Here is a 22,224-nt window from a genome sequence, read left to right on the forward strand (position 1 = left end):
TTCTAGCAATCTAGAAATTATCAAGGAGAACTGCCCTGATATTCTAGAGCCAGAGGGTAAAATAGAAATTGAAAGAATCCACCCATAACCTCCTGAAAAAGATCCCAAAAAGAAAACTCCTAGGAATATTGTTGCCAAATTCCAGAGCTCCCAGATCAAGGAGAAAATATTGCAAGCAGCCAGAAAGAAACAATTTGAGTATTGTGGAAACATAATCAGAATAACACAAGATCTAGCAGCTTCCACATGAAGGGATCGTAGGGCTTGGAATCCCGGAGGTCAATGGAGCTAGGATTAAAACCAAGAATCACCTACCCAGCAAAACTGAGTATCATGCTCCAAGGCAAAATATGGATTTTCAATAAAATAGAGGACTTTCAAGCTTTCTCAGTGAAAAGACCAGAGCTGAATAGAAAATTTGACTTTCAAACACAAGAATCAAGAGAAGCATGAAAAGGTAAACAAGAAAGAGAAATCACAAAGGACTTACTAAAGTTGAACTGTTTTGTTTACATTCCTATATGGAAAGATGTGTATAATTCATGAGACCTCAGTATTAGGGTAGCTAAAGGGAATATACATACACACACACACACACACACACACACACACACACACATATAGACAGAGGGCACAGAGTGAGCTGATTATGAAAGGATGATATCTAAAAAAAATCAAATTAAGGGATGAGAGAGGAATATATTGAGAGAGGGAGAAAGGGAGAGATAGAATGGGGTAAATTATCTCGCATAAAAGTGGCAAGAAAAATCAGCTCTGTTGGGAGGGAAGAGGGGGCAGGTGAGGGGGAATGAGTGAATCTCGCTCTCGTCAGATTTGACCTGAGGAGGGAATAACATACACACTCAATTGGGTATCTTACCCCACAGGAAAGGAGGAAGGAGATAAAAAAGGGGGACCAATAGAAGGGAGGGCAGATGGGGGAGGAGGCAAACACTTTTGAAAAGGGACAGGGTCAAGGGAGAAAATTGGATAAAGGGGGATAGGATAGGAAGGAGCAAAATATAGTTAGTCTTTCACAACATGAGTATTGGGGAGGGGTTTTGCATAATGATACATATGTGGCCTATATTGAATTGCTTGCCTTCTTAGGGAGGGTGGGTGGGGAGGGGAGAGAGGAGAGAATTTGGAACTCAAAGTTTTAAAAGAAGATGTTCGAAAAAAAAGTTTTTGCATGCAACTAGGAAATAAGATATACAAGCAATGGCACATAAACATCTATCTTGCCCTACAAGAAAGTAAGGGAAAAGAGGATAGGGGTGAGTGGGGTGACAGAAGGGAGGGCTGACAGGGGAATGGGGCAATCAGAATATATGCCATCTTGGAGTGGGGGGGAGGGTAGAAATGGGGAGAAAAAAATTATGATTCAAACTCTTGTGAAAATTAATGCTGAAAACTAAAAATATTAAATAATGATTAAAAAAAGTGGAGAAAATGTTAATAATGCAGATTAAGCTTAAAAATGTGGGTGGGCATGCATATATAATTTCTGTAGATGCACATATAGAAATTATATACATACTTTTTTTTCTTCTGGAGATCTGGTTGATAAACATTTACCAGCATACTACTGGTAAGACACTTTGTAAAACTTAAAGGTACTATATAAATGCTGGCTGTTACTATTTTATTATTAACATATTAAAACTCTTTATATGCTGTTCCTTTATCTTATCCTAGGTGAGTGCCAAGATTTTCTGACTAGGTTGAAGAGAATCTAGTTTCTGCACAGTCCTAGTAAGAAATGTTAAAGCCCCAAGACAATGACAGTGATTATGGTTTGATGTGCATTGAAATCTGACTTGATCTATTAATTAGATTATTTATTGGCTTACTACTAGTAATAAATTTGGGACAATTAGCATGGCTCATAAAGTATATACCAGTAAAGGCTGTTTAACATTCATTTCTCAATGAGCTGTATATGAATGTTGGGGTAAAATAAATAGCACGGTTTTGCTTCTTACCAAAGCCAATCTGAGCTTAAAAAAAAGGCCAAACAACTATTCGATGGCATGTGCTGCCTAAAGCAAGGTCATCCCTGTAACTTGGCATGGGTTAGTTCAAGATAGCTCAGATAATGGTTCTGTAAGTGATGGTTTTCCTAAGACCCTTTGAGAGGGGTGCTTAAAGTCAAACCTGACGTCTGGAGTGAGGGGCTGGCTATTGAAACAATCAGAAGTAAATTAATGCTAAATGTGTAGAAAGGTATTTGGATCAGCCAACTTGTTGGCTGGTTTTTAACTTAAATGACGTGAAACAGAGCCTTTGCTGTCCTCTATGGAAAGGAACAAATTGGATGTGGTAAGATTTGCAAAGATATGGGATAAATGAATATTGTAGCTTTGAATTTCTGTATCACTTGTTAACGTGGGATTGGTTGAGGGACTGTTGGGTAGTTAAAAACACATTCTGGGGACCGCATCATTAAGCTAACTTTCCAGCCCTAGAGCTCAATAGCATATGCTTTTGGACATTTTTTTTTTTTAAAAAAGAATCTGTTCTTTTTTTCTTTGGTTTTAACTTTCGGGGGTACTGCCTTCCAAACAGAACAAAGTTGGGGAGGTGGTTGTAAAAAGAAAGAAAAGAAAGGAAACCTCATGGATGATTTCCCCCTATATTGGGAAATGGGAAACCAGATGTGTGTATAGGTATCTAGTCAAAGCACTACCAAAAAGCACTGTGGAGTCACTTGATGGAAAAAGCAAGTTTTTATTATGATTTCTGGCCATGATTTGGCATAGCTGTAAATGACTACCATTTACTGCCAATTCTGTACAAACGTGTGGGGTGATATTACTGGGACGGCGAATTAAAACAAAAAGTAAAAGTTAAACATTTCCACACGAGATTTTACAATCCACCGTTGCACTGAGTGGGTGAAAAAGACATGTTTTACTACAGAATTATTTTCTTTACTATAGAATTATTCAGCATGGATAAAAAACTACAACTTTTATATATTTTTTAAACAGGAGTCACTGGTTTTAATTATTTTTACACATTTTAAAATTACTGTGATAAAAAATAATGAAAAAGCTTTTTAATAATGCCATACACAGTATAATATAGATCTGTCCCCATTACATAAGCTTTTGTTTAATATACAAAATAGAATATCGACACACTTGAATCTATATGTAGTTAAGCAAGGTAAAATACCTAAGGGGGCTATTTTCATACACACAGCCTTTCAACAGAAAGCGAAATCCTTCTTTGAAAGAGACTCTATTTCTTTCCTAAAAATGAGGCTCTTGTCTCAGCACATCGATAGCCACTGACGTACCAAGACCTGGAATACATGACTGGTTTTGGATGACAGTTGTGCCATTTAAAATACTGCTTAAACGCATTCTCCTTGTATTTTCTCCCTTCCCTCCCCTGTCCCTATGCTGGAAACAGGCTGATGAAACACACATGATAATTAATATCTACTACATTTTTGTGTGACTCAACAAGATCATATCCCTTTATCAAAGCAAAGGGACCCATCAATGCTAGTGTTTTACATTCTATGGAGTATCAAGACAAGTCTTTCAGAAAGCATGTTTAAACCTGTGGATTTAGGGACAGTTGAACACTGTCTCTGTCGAAGTGAGAGGGGTCTTTTTGATCTGCTTTAAAGCAAAGTTTGAAGTCATTTCTGAATCTCATTCTATGCTACTTCCATTGCCACAAACCAACTGCCAGCTCTTCCCTCTTTGGACAGGGTTTCTTCTGGGCTTGGCACCAAGGGGAGATGATACGATGCTGCATGGGTGAAAAGTCGGGCAACATGGATTTCCTCTCCTACTTTTGTATGAGAGGAGACTATCTGATAGTCAACTACCTTTCCCTTCCCCTGCTAAGATGGGAAGGAGAATGGCAGATACTAAGAGGCTGTACAATTTTGTTTCCATGTTGCCCCATCACCTCAGCCTATCCCTGTGGTATCCCATATCACATCATAAAGTCAACAAAGGAGGGTCACATTTTTGAGCTATAACGGGAAGCATTTTTCATGGTGTATCTGTATGGGACACACATGCCTTGCAATTCACACTAAAGTGAATAACAAGCAAAATAGGCGTGAATAGTTAAATACTAGTGGGAGGATGAGGGCTGCCTGCGAGTAGCACCTGGTCTAACTTTTGTCCGAGGTCCACAATTGCAGCCCATGCACGCTGACCTAGTTTAAATTGTATTCCATCTGCATTTATACTCATCCCAAAAGGGTGGCTGCCATTCTTTCTCCAGTGAATGGCTTTAGGGCAATCTCACAATTGTCAGTAGGACCTTCCCTCAGCAGACCATTAGTATGTGATATTTCTTAAACTTGGGAGGAAACTGGTGTCGACCACATTCTTCGGGCACAGATTTCTTTTCCTGGAACAGGTTTTGAAACCGAACTCTCTTGTGAATCTTGAAACATTATTTCTGAGGCACTGTAAAACTTCCCCTCCAGCTAGGTGAACAATATCTTACAGTAACACTTGGATCCTGGCCATCAGGAAAAAAGCATCCCTTTTTATTATGCATTTGAAAAAAATAGCAAGTGATTACTCCATTTAAAAAAAATAAAAGCAAAGGCATATCAAATACTGAAGCTTGTAGCATTCGAAAAGCAATCCAAGAAAAGTCTCACTCCCTCACTTTAAAGGGAAGTGAAGCCTTGCCATAGGACAGAAAAGAATTAGTGTATTGTGAGTGACCTGTGATGCTTTGCAGTATATATACACATTGCTGGTACCTGTATGCATTATTATTGCCAAGCTCCTTAAGCCACTGTTTTTGCTAAGCTGTATGAGAGGCTGTATGTGAAAGTAACCCCGCTATTGGCCAGTGCCCATACATATCTCAGAGCTACCCTCTTCATCCCCCTGCTTTGTCTATTTTTCTTTCTTCCTTTCTTTGTTTTTCTTCCTTCATTTCTTTTCATTTTTTTTTTCAGCAGGAGGTCAAACCAACCTGTAGGGACAACAGACTCACTGAACAAGAAAGGTGATTGGAATTCCAGGTAATGGGATGATGCTGTTCACAACTTGATGGGATGTGGCCTTGGCAAAATGGCCACATGTAGGATTGCCTCCTCAGTCCCTCTATTCTCATCTATGGATAACTTTCTGGGGACCTGTGCCAACTATATGAACACTCACACACAAACTATAAATCGTTTAGATTACCCTTCTGCATTTCTCTGAACCCTATGAAAAATATAGAACATGTCATGATAAAACAATCTGTCATCTAAAAATTCATTCTTATTATACACTATACAAGCTATTTTACAATCACTTGAATAAATTGCATGTAAAGCTGCAGTAGCCCTTCCCTTCCTGGATTAGTGAATACCAATATGATATATATTTATATATATATGTATATCTGAAAGTAGAACTAAATATAAAAATATATTAGAAGTTTCATATTTTTAATATTAGATTTTTTTCAGTTTCTATTACACAAATAATTTGGCCACTGAATAAAAATCAATTCTCGTCGTGGCTCAGTAAATAGGTTAAGTTTTGAACTTACAGAAGGTCGGTAAGGTGCACACAGAAAGGGCTACTACAGCTTCTAAATCTTCTAAAATGATCACCCATAGTGAGGAGGAGAGATTCACAAGACCCCTGTCAAATTTATGGCACACGAGAAAGTGGAAAGGAAGGGATATGTAAGCCTCACAAACGTAAAAGTCTGACAACATGATTGGAAATCACAAAGATTCAAAGCTGAGGATCTAGATGGGAATGTGAAAATGGGTGTCTAGCCAGTTTTTTTCGTTTGGTTTTGATTTTGTGGTTCAGCAAATTGAGCCTTTTAAAAACCAGATAAGGTTGGCTTCTTGTTTGAATAAAATTTAGAAAAGCGCAGTACTGATTTTAAGAACAGACACAGGATGTCCAGGTATGACTGAAAAACTTCTCTGGGCTGTTCTAATAAAGGGATCCCCCAATGAGATTCAATGCTTACTTCCTTGCCATCTTTCTGTGGACACTTATTCTGTAAAACCCTGATGAGGAGGGAGGCCTGAAGAATGTCAGAGCTGGCAGGATTTAGAACCCATGTGTTCAGAATCTTGCTCCTATGTTTTTAATTCTGCCATAACTGTGTGATTAGGCCATTTCTAAAAGTTATTCTCTAGTTACCATAGCTTATTGAGTAGGCCACCAGACTGGGTGACATGTACCAGTTGGCTGCTGGGGCGGGACTGCGTCTATTCGCTATGCGGATGTGTAGATATATCTTATATAGCATTAGGGTGATAACTGGTAAAGACTCGAGGTCTGAGAAAATTTTGTTTGTGGTCTCCTGAGAGCAAAACACTCTCAGAGTAGAAGCACCAACCCATTTTCACACAGAAGAATAATGGTTAGCGTTTATTTAGGAAAGCCGTGAACAGAGTGCCCACCTGAAACAGACAGCTGTACAACAGGCAACTCGAATACAAAAATGATGTAAGAAAAATGGGCAGGCTTAGTTCACTGGATATAAAGGTAAAGGAAATTGCTAAAACCAGACAGTTATAGCTATAAAAGGCACGACTTCCCTTTTCTGGCATACATTTGTAAACTTTTTTTGGGTTACCATGCATAAATCAAAAGGCTATCTTAACTATACAGGGGGAGAAAGGAAGAAAAAAAAAGAAAAACATGACCAAAAAAGTCCTAGAAAACACTTATCCAACCAGCTGTGGAAAATCACTAGTAGAATGTTCATGATGCAGATTCCTGGCAGCGGGAGTTGGGGTGCCATCTTCTGTCCACTGGGAAGTTCTTTCCCAAAATGACGTGTCTGATTTCCAGGATGTACAAATGACTTATTTCACTTTCTTTCTCCCTACCTCTCCTGTTGCTTCAAAGCAACTGTGTTCATGTCCAAGTCTTGGCCCGCTAGAAACCACATGTAGTGCATAATTGCAGAAGAAACGCCGCCACGAGGACAGAAATGAACCAGTCTATAAGTCTGTGTGACAAAAGCTATAAATCTGACTTTTCTTTAAGGCAACCTCTTGTATTAAGGCAGTCACTTCTGATGAAACAGCAGTTTTTTGATATTTCCATTTGAGTATTTTGGTATCTGATTGCTGATGATCTCAGCCAACATCTCTGGGAACTCGATGCTCATGGTCTTATCCAAAAACGTTTGGAAGCAATAGTTCAAAAGGTTTTCAACTATCTAAAAGGAGAAGAAAACAAGCCAGGTAAAAATGATGTCCAAAGGATAGGCTGGTGCTTATAGGACTGTACTGCAGTTGCAAGCAACAATCTTTCTTCCTTGTTCCTTACAGCCTTGCCCCAACTCCCAAAAGGGGAAAAGTGGAAGAACTGAGCAAACAATTACACCTAGTAGTATTCCAAGTTGTCTTAGAACGGTTAGCTGGATGGACTGTCAGTGGACAGGAGAGTCTATAGAATACTAGAATGGAAAACACACTGCCAGCTGTTTCCATTTCTGCAGGAATAATTGTTGTGGACTCATTTCATAGGCCTCCCCATACTTTACTATATCCCAGCCACATGGGACTACCGGTTGTTTCTTGAACCTAGTACTTTACTTCCTGCCTATGTGTATGTGCACAAATTGGCCTCCATCAAATGTCCTTCCTTATACACCTCCTCTCAGAATCCTTGTCTTCCTTCAAGTCTCAGCTCAAATGTCACCTATTCCACAAAGCCTACCCTGATCCTCCTAGTTGTTGGTGCTCCCTCCTGCCTCAAATCCTATATTTTATTTAGTAACTCTTAAAAAAATCCCAAACAGCTTCCAGAAGAATGTCAGTTCTTGAGGACAAGGATGCTTTTGTGTTCATCATTTTGTCAATGGATGTGCACATAGTAGGAGTTTAATATGTGTTGAAATGAAATGAGTTGGGAGGTTCCCCTCCTGCTTTTGCTTCATGACATTCCTGGTGTTACCTGGTAGTATGTGCCACTTCCAATATATCGACCACTCTAAATAGATGGGTTTCAAAAAGCAAGACCTAATACTCCCAAATAGTGTGATGACTGAAGTTGTAGAGAGAATAAGAAACTCACCTCATGCATGGAGTCCAGAAGTTTAGTCAGCTGATAAAATCGCTGCCAGTTCTGACTTGAGTTTCCTTCCCTCTTGACTATGGCTTTCCCCAGCTCTTTGATGTAAGTCATTCTAATCTCATCAAAGAGTGACTGGCTCTTCAAACCTTCCTTGGGAACTAAAAAAACAAATAAACAAAAAAAAGGAAGTGCCTCTTGATGGATAGGATATAGTATTATAAATCCTTTCACACGGTGATGTGATGGCTGGAGAGTGAAATAACAGAATAACAGTTCTACCCTGACTTAAGTATAATGTTTGGAGCAAGTTGAGATTGTCCTATATACGGCTAGCATATGCTTCTGTTAAGACAGGGCCATTTGGGAAGGTCTATGAGGCCCCATTGGAAGCTAACTATATGACAGAACTGTGATATCCAACAAGTGAGAAGCAACCTCAAAATATATGTTATAAGGTGAGAAAATGAAGTCAGAAACAAGTGTCTTGAAGCCTGTGGGTGGCAGGTTTGGCTCACCGAGCATGAAACAGAAGAGGAATATTTGGAAATACTGCCAAGGTCAATGATTTGACTCAGTAAAATAAACATAACCTGAGATAGATAGTTGGAAGCTCAGTGGTTTGGACTGAGATTTCTACCTTCTTATGAGAAAAGGAAAGTAGTATATGTTCAGGAGATGACTATAAATAAAGTTCTGCCACTCCATGACTATGAATTTTATTTACATATGGAACAAGTACCAATAATATTTTTTTTCTGTGGGTTGGAGTAATCAGTGTTATGGTATTGCCTGAAAGCTGGGATGGTGGAGTAGAAGACGTCTTGGATTGGGAGTCAGTAGACTCAGGATACTATCTGCCAGCCAACACTGGGTACATGTGGTACGACAGAAAATAAATCCTTTTGTGATGGCTTGTTAGACGAATATGGTCTTTTCTTGAAATTAGGATGATGAGGCTTTGTCTTAGCTAATGCCTGTAGCACATTTCTATACCTTTGTGTCTCCTCCCCTTTTGGCCAAATACAATCTCTTGGACCTAGCTCCTGTATAGACTAAAAGTGGGATGACACATTCTGAAGTAAAGTGAAATTGCTGGTGCCTTTGAGGATAAGGAATGCTAAAGTTTCCTTTATTCTGAGTCTGTCTCATCTTAGTGTAGCAGATCTTAACAGATAAGAGCTCACATTTTAGAGAGGACTGTACTGCATGACTTAGCAAATGCCCTGGATCCCGATTCTGGTTGAGATCTTCATATTGGCTCTGCGACAGAGGCAACATAAATGTTCCACCCAATTTCCAGGTAACTGGCTTGCTGGAGGTCACACAGAGAGGAAATAGTGGACTTGGGACTTAACCCGGGTCTTCTAAGTCCAAATCCAAGGTTCTTTCTTTGCAATGGATGGTATTACACCTCTTTATGTGTCTTCTTCCTAATGGACTTGTTCTATGAGGGAAAGGATTGTCTTGTCTAAACTTTTGTGTTTTCATAGTGCTAGGCTGTGTCTTCTACACTGGTAATAAATAAGTTGAAGAGAATTGTATTTTCCCTCAAATATTTATTTTACATAATATTCCTTAATCTATACTGGAATTTGTATAGAAGGGATGTTGTAATATATACCTTGAGAATAATTTCAACATACTAGAGACTATTAACTCTAGGTACACTGTCTTGTCTGAGGTTAACTCCTTGCAGGTATCTGAAAAAAATCTTTCTCTAGTAGTCTGCACTTAGAACATGGTAAAAGAAAATACTAAATAGGATGCCCTATATACATTTTTGTGGTTTTAAAACTAGAGTTTTGCCTTTTTCTCTGGTGTGGGTGATAAAAGTCACTGCTATACATTATTTAATGGATTTTCTGGAAAGCCCTTGATTTTAATTTAAAGAGAATATGAGGATTGGTTTGCTGTGTTCTGGAAAATATTCCCATTGGACCATGCAGACTACTTGTGGAGGTTCTCATTTTGATGGGTTAGGACTCAGGGGATGGGGAACCTGCGGCCTCAAGGCCACATGTGGCTCTCTAGGTCCTCAAGTGCAGCCCTTTGACTGTATCCAAACTTCACAGAGCAAATCCCCTCAATAAAAGGATTTGTTCTGTAAAACTCAGGCCATACCTGAGGACCTAGAAGGCCACATGTGGCCTCGAGGTCGCAGGTTCCCCACCCTGGGGTTAGGTAGTATTCTTGTGCAATGACATCTCCAAATCTACTCTGTGTTGTTCATGAGAAATGGGAGGAGTAGATGACTGTCAGAAAGGAGAACCCAAACCTACTTTGGGTGCCCCAGGTTATGCAGCCTATAAGTTGTTATATGTTGGTAGCAAGACATAGGAAAGCCAGTGCTTTGTCTAGTCACATATACACTGAATAATGTCTGCCCAGGTTCTCTGGCATCGAAGAGGGCTTGGTGTTCTGAGAGGGAAGAGATGATTTGTTTGTTTTGCCTGCCTCAAATGTTCGTTGCTTCACAGTATCTTGCTTAGGGTTGGCATGAAGAGCTGAGGTTTCTTTATACCAATTCTGGGAATTAAGCTCAATTGCATTAACACAGAGTAGAGAGTGAGTGAGTGAGTGTGTGTGTGTGTGTATAAAAATATGGGGTGGGAGGAGTCTTCCCTCTCCAGTCCTCATGTTGCCCTTTGTACTTGATCTTATGTAACAGAAGAAGCAACAAGTTGACTTTAGGACTGTGTTTTTCTATCTAGGTGATATGCTTCAGGCCCAAGACTTCTTTTCCCTTTGTAGAAGGGAGCCTGGAAAATTCAGAAATCCAGAAAATAAGAGGACTCACAATGATACATTAGATGTGTATACTATTTTGTTCAATATTTATCTGGGTGAATAAAGGTCCAAGGAAACTAATATTTATATAGTCTCTATATAACTCTGAAAATTATCTTCTTAGGTATTATTGACAATATACTAGTGAATATACAAATGAGGCCATCTCTATAGGTAGTTACGCATATAGCTGACACTTAATGTAACAACAAAAATAATGATAATACCTAGCACTTATGGAGCTTTAATATTTACAAGGTACTTTAAATATTATCTCATTTAAGACTCAAAACAACATTGGGATTTTTATAGCTGCAGATAGAAGTTAAGTGACTTGCCTAGGATCACATGGTTAGGAAGTGTCTGAGGCAAGATTTGAATTCAGGACTTCCTGATTCCAAGTGTAGTGCTTTATCCATTTTACCACCTGGATGTCTATAATAGATGTCTGAATAGAACACAGTCACATGGAATAAATACTTGGTACCAGATAAGTAAGTACCAGGTACCTACCTGAAGAGAGAAGTAATAAGGTTTTCATGCAGAGATATTCTTCATAAGAAACCTGAAGTCTTTGTAATTCACTGGACACAAGTAGCATATGTTTACATTGGTCATACATGCAAGGTAAATTCATCCTCTGCCTATGAAAGAAAGAAAAACATGAAAGACTGCCATTAGAAACAGATAATCAGATAAACCTAACCAAATATAGCCATCTCACTTGACCCATTTCAAACAGAATCTGGAGAAATAATTAGATTTTTCACCTAGAGAAACTGTGGCTGGTGTTTCTATATTTGGGGATAGAATTCCCCTTCCTATGAGATTTTTATAATTCTTCATTTGCCACCTTTATAAAAAGGTTTGTGACATCTCTAATCTATATCCATAATGGATTATCATGGCTACCACCAGATTACTGTTTACTTATTTTCTCCCTCCTACTTCAAAATGAACCTCATTAGGTACCCATTTCTCATGTGTTACCTTTTAATTTGCCTTGTGATATTCCTTTAGATGAAGAGTTTTTAACATGGGGGTCTGTGAGCCTGTTTTCTAAACATTTTGACAACTGTAATTCAATGATTGGTTTCTTTTGTAATCTTATGTACTTTATGCATTTAAAAACATTATTCTGAGAAGTCCATAGGTTTCACAAAGCAAAAGCATCCACAGCACAAAATCCGTTAAGAACCCCTGTGCTCTAGAAAATGTTTCCATACACACCCACACATGCCCTCACATTCTTTTCTTTAACTATTCCAACCTTTAAGAATTACTATGAGAACTGGTCTTATACTGTAATTCATTCAATTGGCAACAACTCATGGCAAATATGTGACAACAGCATTGGAAGAAAGACTAGCTACGTTTAGCTTTACTGCAGAGCCCTTGCAGAATTTATACTTGAGACATTAGTTCCAATGTGCATGTTGACTTTTGGTTTCTGTACAAAGTACTGAAACTACTCTTCTCACTCTTTAATGAGATCTGTCTGCATAGATTCATTGAACAGGAATGACAGTCAAACAGAAGCCTTTTACTTTTGGGGATCTCTTCATACATACAAGCTTGGTCCCTCTGGTAGATTTTGAAGACTTTTAAAATATCTCAACTTGTATTTACTTAGAAAACAGTGACCAATTAATTAACAGATACACATTTTGCTGCTGAACCCACTACCTTCTGTCTTTTAAATGGAATTCTGAAACAAGAAATGCTTTTTTTTTAAATTCAAAAAGCATTCAAATATTCATTTATTCTTTTTCTTAGCATATAACTATAACTTGGTTATAAGTACTAGCAAGCTGCAATGGAACTAAGAATCCCTAATCTCCAGTTATGGTAGACATATTATAACTGCTGAAAACAGCTTCTTCCCACATGATACCTCAACAATGACAACTCACCAGTTATGTTTAAATACTATGAAATTATAATCTTATATATTTTTTGGATGTATACGTGTGTTGAAGGACCTAATATATCCAAAGAAATACTGATTAATAGAAAACAATGATGTAGTATCTTATTCCTTGGCTCCATTTAAAGTACTAACATTCCTGCACTAGTAAACCAACCTGCCCATGTCAATAAATGTGCTTGTTCTACTATTATTCTCTTCCATTTCCAGTGATACTATTACTTTCAGTCTAAATATATAGCTCTGATTCAAAACTTGAGTCCTCTCTTTCTCCCATTCCTCCCAAGTCATAATTGCCAAATATGATCAATTGTAGCTCCATAATATCCCTTACACCTTTTCCTATAGTTCAGGTTTCATCATTAGAATGATTTTAAGCGTCTCTTATTTCACTCCATTGCCAAAATAACCAACACAAGGCAGTGTGCTATGGTGAAAAGAACACGATGCCCAGGATCAGAAGACGTAGGTTTGAGTTCTAACTATGCTACTTACTACCTGCATCATCTCTTGGTTTACTCATATGCAAGAAGAATGGGTTGGGCGACATCATCTCTGAGTCCTGAGTACTATGATAGTGTAACTAAATCAGCATAAAACAAAGCCAGTGGTTACAAGATTTAGAGTTGGAAGGACCAGAAATTTCTGTGTTTAGTCCAAGACCTTCTATTCTCCATATACTCTTGGTGACCTCATCAATTCCCATGGATTTAAATAATTATGATCTAGGCAGAAGACCTACAGATATGTTTACATATACATACATATACAATATACACACAGATACACATACATACATTTATATATATATATACTCACACACACACACACACACACACACACACACACACATCTTTAGTCATAGTTTCTCCCCAGTACTGTATCATCAAATACCTATTAAATAGTTCAACCTGGATATCCTAGGGACATCTCAAAATCAGAATATCCAAAACAGAATCTCTTTATCAAACTTCCCTACCAGTCTTTTGGTCTCTCAAGTTTATACCTCAACATTTTCTTTGACTCGATACTATCCTTCACCTCATATATCCAAATAACTGTAAATATTGTCTTTTCTACTTTTATAATTACTCTTATATGGCACCCCTTCCATTTGCAAGTGAATAGTTGAATTTTTTTTAAAAAGTATGTCATAACTACTTTTGATGTCTTAGCTGGACTCTTAAAAGTTGAACAGTTCATCCTGTGATCTGCTCTCCACCTTCACCTCTGTCACTTTTGTAACAAGTCCACTCTAAAATAATATTAGCTTTTTCTAAGCCGTTCTTACAGTGGTCACCTGGCATTCAGACAAAAGCCACATAAGTCTAAAATTCCTGATGCTGCTGAATGTATGCACGGTTAAGCTGCCCAAAAGACCAATCATGAATACAAAAATATTGTACATGAGTTCATCAATGTGTAGGCTAGCCTCTCTTTTTCAAAGGAACGCAAAAAAAAATTTCACCATGTTTATTGACTATAAGGAAGTATTTGATTTTGTATAACAAAACACCATCTTATGCACTCTTTCAACAAGTTGTCTCCCTTGTATATATTGAAATTACATAAAATCTTTGAAAGATATTACAACAGAGACAATCTGGCTTAATGACCTTATGATTATTAATATCTTTGTTACAAAAGAAATAATTTCTTTTAAAGAAGTTTTTACTGATTTTTTTTGTTTTTATATTACAAGTATTTACAGAGTACCCGCACTCTGAGAGCTCTTTTGTAACAAAGTAAAATAATTAAGCAAAACTGACAAAACAGTGACCTTATCTCAAAGTGTATGCAACATTCCAAAGCTGTAGCATAACCATCTATTAAGAAATGTTTTTTAAGTAACAGGAATTTATTTTCCTTCCCACTCACCCAAACCTCATTGAAAAAGAGAAAAGAAAAACAAATTCCTTGCAACAATAACCAAAGTTAAGCAAAACAAATTCCCTCAGTGTTGGTATACAAATCATATGTGTCTCATTCTATACTGAAAATTCATTATCTCTCTCTTATGAAGCAGACGGTATATTTCATCACTAGTTCTCCATAATTACTGATAGTCACTAGTACTGATCATACTTCTTACAGCTTTCAAAATTATGTCTTTACATTGTTGCCACTATATAAATTGGTCTGGTTCTGCTTCTTATATTCTTCATCAGTTTCTGTCTTCAATATTGGTTTTCTAGTATTTTAATTGCAATCCCAATTTACTGATCTGTTCTCCCTCATTAAAAAAAGGTGTTTACAGATATAAATTTACCCTAAGGACTGCTCTGGCTCTATATGAAAAATTCTGGCATGTTGTCTCATTGGTGTCATTGTTTTTAAATGAAATTATTTATGGTTTCTATGATTTGTTTTTGATTCACAAATTCTTTAGCATTAATTTAATTTCAAGTTGTTTTTCACCCTTTTCCAGCAACTCTTTAATATACTATTAATTACATTATGGTCTGTCAAGGATGTGAATAATATTTCTGCTTTTCTGCATTTGTTTCTGAGGTTTTTATGTCCTAAAATGATTAATTTTTGTAAAGATGCCATGTGCAGCAATAGTCACCAGAGTTTTACCACATTAAATTTTTCTAAAATTCTATTCAGTTTACTATGGCCTTTGTTTATTTTTTGATTACATTTCTCTAGGGCTGGTAGGGATAAAAAGATCCCCTTCTGTTATTAAGGTCTTATTGTCTATTTCTTCTCATTATTCATCTAGTTTTTCCCTTAAGTATTCAGGAGTTATGCCATTTAGTGTATGTAGTTTAAGTTTTGAGTTAATTTCATTTTCTGTATTAGTTTTTAGCAAAATGTAGTTTCTTCATCTCTTTTAATTATCTATTTTTGTTACTGCCTTATATGAAATCACAACTGCTACAATTGCTTTTTAAAAAGAATTGGCTAAGGCATAATAGATTTTGCTCTAAACCCTTATTTTAACTCTGTGAATGTTTGTGTTTCAAATATGTTTCCTGTAAATAACAAATTGTTGGGTTTTGCTTTCTAATCCAGTCTATTAACCTTTTCCATTTTATGGGTGAGTTCATCCCATTCATATTCATAGTTTTGATAGTTAATTGTTTACTTCCCCTTCATTCTATTCTTTTAATACTATTTCTTCTTGATGCTCCTGGTTCCCTGTTTATTTCAAATTGTTTGTTTCCTTCCTCTTTTCTCTTCCCCTTTTAAATTTTTCTTTACCATATTCTTTCCAAGCTTAAAGTTTACTTTGTTTATGACTATTCTCCTCTTGAATCTCTCCTTTTTCTTATACTCTCATTTTCCCTCTTAGTTTTCCTATTTGTATCCCTGCTGATTTAAATGTATTTCTATACAAAACTCTGTGTAGATGTTCTGATAATTAAGTTCAAGTGACTTATTGCCCCCCACTCCTTCTATGTTTATATATAATTCTACTAATACAACCCGATTATGTGTTAACAAGTTCCCCCATCTTTCTTCTCATTTTCCCTTAATGTATTTTTCTTTCCCTCCTTCATTTTTCCTTTTAACATGTTCAAAACACAACAAAACTATAGGTGTTCTATCTCAAGTGACCACCTCTATGACCCTCCACGATATTTTGAAAGATCTCTTTTAATACCTCTCCATCTCTATTAGAATGTAAACAGTTCATCCAGATTGACCACTTACATTTACTTTTTATCTTTCTCTTGATATTTGCATTTTAGAGTTCCTTTTCAGGTCCAGTTTTTTCTTCTTCTTTATAATCAGGAATGTTTGAAAGTCCTCTTTATAATAGAGAATACATTTTTTTCTCCTTGTAGGATTACATTCTATTTTGCTGGGTGAATTATTCTTGGATGAAGACCTTTGTCTTTTGCTTTCTGAAATTTCCCATACCATGTTTTCTGCTACTTTATGGTGATAATTGCTAAGTGTAATCTTGATTGTGATTTCTACACAACTGAATTCTATCTGGATGCTTGTAACATTTTTTCATTTGTTTCGAATCTCTGAATTTTGGCAATGCCATTCCTGGAAGTTTTCATTTTGGGTTTTTTTTTTCCAGGAGGTTTTTTCCCATTTTTCCCATTGCTCTTTTGTTCTAATTCTCAGAAATTTTCATTAATGATTTCGTGAAATATAACATCCAAGGTTTTTTTTTTAATTATGGATTCCAGGTCATCTTATGGTTTTTAAGTCATCTCTCCTTGATGTATTTTTTAATGTCAATTGTTTTTGATATGCAATAGTTTACATTTACCTCTATTTTTTCATTCCTTGACTTTGTGTTAAGAATTCTTATTGTATCTTAGGGTCATCAATTTCTATTTACTCCATTCTGATTTGCGGGAGTTTGTTACTAGAAAAAAGTTTTGTACCATTTCTATTAAAGCTGTTGATCCTTTTGCCAATTTTCTTCTCCATAGCTGCCATTTCTTTTATACTGTTTTAAAACTCTTATATAATTTTTTGAAGAATTCTAATTGTTCCTGTAGGACAGCTGTGTTTTTTTCCTTTGAGGTTTTTACTGTATGTGGTTTTCAGTTATTCTCCTCTTTTTGGGTTTGTGTCTTAGACATCCTTCACATCATAAAAGTCATCTATCTATCTACTCATTTTTTTCTGAGGTCTCAGGAGTTGAGTTCTAGGTCTTCCCTACTCTGGGTATCAAATCAAGCTCATTATTATGTTATTATGAGATTTAAAAGGAATCCTCCAAGTTCACACAGACACTCAGTCATACTCAGCCAGGATCTCTAGAACTCAGCTTTCCACATAACTAGACTTACAAAAGTGAAACCCAGTGCATTAAATATAATTACTTTTTTTTGAGAGTTCTCATGTTTGCAGTTGAAAGCATTAGCTTGGAACAAACCTATGTCTCATTGTTGAGAAAAATCAAATAAAAGACAGCTTGGTGTAGTGGAATCGGCATTGAACCAGAAGCCAGGAAGACCTAGGTTCAAACTCTGCCTTAGACACTTACTTGGTGTGTGACCAAGTCAGTGAACCTCTCTGGGATTCAGTTTTCTCATCAGAGAAGGTTGATCTCAGTGTCTTTTTAGCTCTAAAGCTATGATCTTGTGAACTAAAGGGGCTACCTTTGTGGACAGATAATCCAGAAATGACAACTGCAGTGACCTTTTACCCCTTGGCTTCCCTACACATCATTGCTACCACCCCTTCCCTTTTCCATTCTAATCAACAGAGGCAGTTCTGGCTGGAATACTCTACTAGTTAGAAGCCCTTTCCTATGATTATTACTTTTTTCCCTACTACTGTTCTTATTAGAATCGTTAAACCACGTTATGTCTTGTTATACCATATTAGCACCGTCATATTCTGTACTTCCCTTAATATATGGTCAGAAAATTCCCCTAATTCGTGTCATTCAGTTGCCATAAGTGGTGGCAAAAAAAAAACCAACAACCCTTCACTGTTATCTCTCTCCACACTCTCTTCTCCCTATCCTTTCCTACCCTCCCTAGAACCCTTTCTACAATTTTAACAACTCCCCTTCATCTGAGACTTCTGCCTCACTAACTTTCCATCTTCTGGATCTCACAAGGAATTTGCCTTTGACCTAAGCACAGAAATACTGACAAACTCCCTTATTTTTGTGATCCTTTTTGATCTTTACTGTGTACATAATATGGATTTGCTGCTGTTATTGTACTTAACTGTACAACTGTCAGTATATATCTCATTCTTTTGGTTCTTTTATTCTTACTCTAAATCAATTCATGGAATTTGTCTCATATTTCTTTGAATTCTTTAAACTGATTATTCATGTTACAATAATATTTTATTAAATCATCACAACATAATTTGTTCAGTCATTTCTAGGAGACAGACACCTAAATTTGCTTCCAGTTTTTTTTTTTTTTGCTATTACAAATAGTGATGCTAGAAACGTTTTTGTGCAACTAGGCATTTTTTTTCTTGTTAATAACTGCTTTGGGTTTGCTCTTAGTTGTGGGACCACTCAATCAAATGGTAGTCACCTTTTAAAACTCTTGTTTAATAATTTCATATTATTTCCCCAAAAGGCTAGAACTCTAAAAGCAGTATAATAATCTGCTTATTTTTACCACAGATGCACCAGGCATGAATTTTGTCCTTTGTTATCTCTGCTAATTTGATGGCATAGGGCAGAGAGGGTAGGAGTCAGAAATGGGTTCAAATCTTACCTCTCAGACATACCAGCTACTTGAAAATGAAAGTTAAAACCTTGGAAGACATATATGAACCGATGCAGAGTGCAGTGAGCAGAACCACGAGACACACAGTAACAAAAATATTGTAACAATTATCAACCATGGAAGACTTAGCTATTATGATCAATACAATGTCACAGGACTCATGAAAAATGCTATCTGCCTCTAGAAAAATGGCGAACTCTGAGTGCAAATTGAAGTATACTTTTTTCATGTTCTTAATTCTTTTCTTTCTTTTTTTAAAAATATGGCTAATATGGGAATATGTTTTGCATAGCTTCACATGCCTACCTTCTCAATGGGTAGGTGAGTAACTGAAGGCAGGGAGATAATTTAGAACTAAAATTATTTTTTTTTAAAAGAACACTGAAAATTAATAAATAATACAATTTTTAAAAGGAAAAAATGAACAAGTTATTTAACTTCTTAAGATTCTGAGAAATTCTCTAAGGTTAAGTTCTTTAAGACACTTTTACCTCTTAAAAGAATGCCAGAAACTCTTAATTCCTATCTTTATAGAATTCTAGTTGAATTTGTACCCCAGCTGTGTATTTCTTTAAGGCTTTGCTTGATGATGTTTTGGAGTCATTCTCGTCTTCTGGGTTTCTCTTGAGAATCCATGTCATCATAATATCTTTTTATGGTGGGATTATTATTATTTTTTTGTTTGCTCACTATTCCACACTACTTTCTGACTTCAGGCTCTGTGCACTTCTGGAGGGGAGTTGTGAGCTGGTCCTGCTGCTTCTTTCTTGGGGCACTGAATGTTGTATTTTTTGAGTATCTCAGGGACAGACTAGAGGTCTGCAAGTTTTTGGTGATTCCCAAAGTGGTCTGATCCAGGGTAACACCTGATTCTTGCTCTCCCACTTTCTAACCTCTCCAAGTTTCTGACCTGGATGCGCAGCTGAGCAACAGTGGACTTCTGCTGGACTTAGCCAGTATCAGTCAGCTGGGATACAAGCTTGGTGGCTTCAGAGTGAAATAACTGCAAAAGTTCCTTTGGTTTGGTATTCTTGCCCTGGTTATTCCTCTGCTGGCTTCAAATCAGGCTAGAGGTCAGAGCCACATAGCCGCTAGTACTTCTGAAATTTGCTCTTCTCAGTACACAGCCTATAGCCTATGATAGTTCTTTACCCCAAATGCCACTCCTACCTACAGGTCCTCCTCTCTGAACTCAGACCTAGGCAGTGGGTGATGAAACTTCCAGGTGACAACCATTCCTGCAGACTGTACAAAGTACTAGTATGGGTCTGGGGGCTCATCTTGTCCTAGTGTGCAACCTCTCCTCTGCTGAAGTGCTGCTTCCTGTACATTCCTGGCCAGACCCTGTCCTCAAGATAAATCTTCTATTTGCATCCTTGATCTCATTCCCTCTTCTTTCGTTTAGGTCAGGAGGCTCTTAATGTAGACTACATGAACTTGTTTTTAAAATATTTTGATAACTGTATTTCAATATAATTCAGTTTCTTTTGTAATCCTATGTATTTTATTTTATGCAGTTAAAAACATTCTGAAAAAAGGTTCATAGGCTTCATCAGACTTTCAAAGGGGTCCATGACACAACAAAGGTAAAGAAACTCTGTAGTCTGCCCTACCACTAATCATTCTCTCTTATCCCCAATTATTTTCCAATATATTGGTTCCTCCCTAGCTTCCTATACATATATCCCTAGTCTAAATCCTCCCCCCACAAAAAAAAATTATTCTCCTGACCTGCCATTCCTTCAAGCTATCATCCAAAATCCCTCCTGTTCAATGCTCAACTAACATTTGTTTCTCCTAGCTTCTTTACCACCCATTCACTTCTTAGTCCCTACAGTTGGCTTTCTGACTCCATCACTACTGTAATTGCACTTTCGTGGTCACCAGTTATCTCTTCATTGATAAATTAATGGTCTTCTCTTAGCCCCCATTCTCTCTAACCTCATTGAAATCTTCACAACAATGGTGATCATTCTCTCTTCCTGGATACTTTCTCCTCTCATAGCTTCTGTGACTCCTCTCTCTCCTGATTCACTTCCCTTCTATTTGATCAAGTGCAGGTTATTTCATCTAAGCTCCTACTTGCTCATCTGCAAAATGGGGATAATACCTGTTATATGTACCTTAATAGGTCATTCTGCTCAACCCAGATAACACATGTAAAGTGCTTTGTAAACTTTAAAGACCTATATAAATGGTGGTTAATACACTGGTGGATACAAATGGTGGATAATTCACTGTCCTTTCTTAGCTCTGCAGTATGAGTGTTTCCCAAGACTATGTTCACTCTCTCTACTCTCTTCCTCTGTAATCTCATGCTCTTCCACGGCTTCAGTTACTTCCTTTATATTGATAATTCCCAAATCTTTACACCTAGCTCGGTCTCTCCCCTACACTTTAGCCTCATATCTCTACCTGCCTGATGGATATCTCCACCTGCATGTCCCACCACACCTCAAACTCAGCACTATTCAAAACTGAATACATCATCTTCTCGCTCCCTCTTCCTACAAACTTCTGCATTTTTTTTGGGTGGAACTAATATCTTTCAAGTTACAATGGTTTGAAATCATAAGAGTCATTTTGGACCCCTCTCCTTTATTTCACCATTGCTGGTTATTAGAGAAGTCATGTCTTGGCAGCTGAGTGGTGCAGTGGATAAAGAGCAGGACCTGGAAGTCAGGAAGACCCGAGTTCAAATCCAGCCTCTGAGACTTACTAGCTGTGTGACTCTGGATATATCATTTCACCTCCATTTGCCTTAGTTTTCTCAACTGTAAAATGAGGATAATAACTACCACCTCATAAGACTGCTGTGAGATAATATTTGTAAAGTGCTTAGCACACTGCCTGGAATGTAGTAGGTGCTATATAAATTTCATTACCTTCCCCTTCATGTCAATTCTACCTTTACAAAATCTTTCACATCTATCCTCATCCATCCACTCCCCATCTATCTACTCTCACAGCCACCACCTCAGTTCAGACCCTCATCACGGCCTCCTAACTACCTCTCCATTCTCCAATTCATCCTTCATGTAGCTACCAAAACCACAACGCTTTCCTTGTATACAGTAGGTATTCAAGAAATTCTTGTTGAGTTAAATTGGAAGTATAAATATATGATGCCACCCAGTCTTGACACTTTCTTTCCTCAAACCTTCAATTCTTTCTTCTCTCTCCCTTCTCCTTTCCTCAGACCATATGTATATATATATATACACTTTGGATATGAGGACTTATATTACACAGAACATTTAGAACCTTTTATTTTTTTTGCTACTTTAAAATGAGAATC

General features: G+C 37.1%; 1 protein-coding gene across 4 annotated transcripts in view; it reads right to left on the bottom strand.

Moving 5' to 3' along the window:
* Positions 1–2,710: 2,710 nt before the first annotated feature.
* NR3C1 (nuclear receptor subfamily 3 group C member 1) overlaps positions 2,711–22,224 on the bottom strand; it is a 140,574-nt gene continuing 121,060 nt past the window's right edge. For all 4 annotated transcript variants that reach the window (XM_036752625.1, XM_036752624.1, XM_036752626.1 and 1 more), the window contains exons 7-9: positions 11,337–11,467; positions 8,037–8,194; positions 2,711–7,176 (exon numbers count right to left, since the gene is read on the bottom strand). In XM_036752625.1, coding sequence (XP_036608520.1) covers positions 7,024–7,176; positions 8,037–8,194; positions 11,337–11,467 — 442 coding nt within the window. In that variant the 3' untranslated portion in view covers positions 2,711–7,023. The remainder of the gene's footprint in view (positions 7,177–8,036; positions 8,195–11,336; positions 11,468–22,224) is intronic.

This window comes from Trichosurus vulpecula, chromosome 3, assembly GCF_011100635.1.
Source record: "Trichosurus vulpecula isolate mTriVul1 chromosome 3, mTriVul1.pri, whole genome shotgun sequence".
In the NCBI taxonomy this organism is placed as follows: domain Eukaryota; kingdom Metazoa; phylum Chordata; class Mammalia; order Diprotodontia; family Phalangeridae; genus Trichosurus; species Trichosurus vulpecula.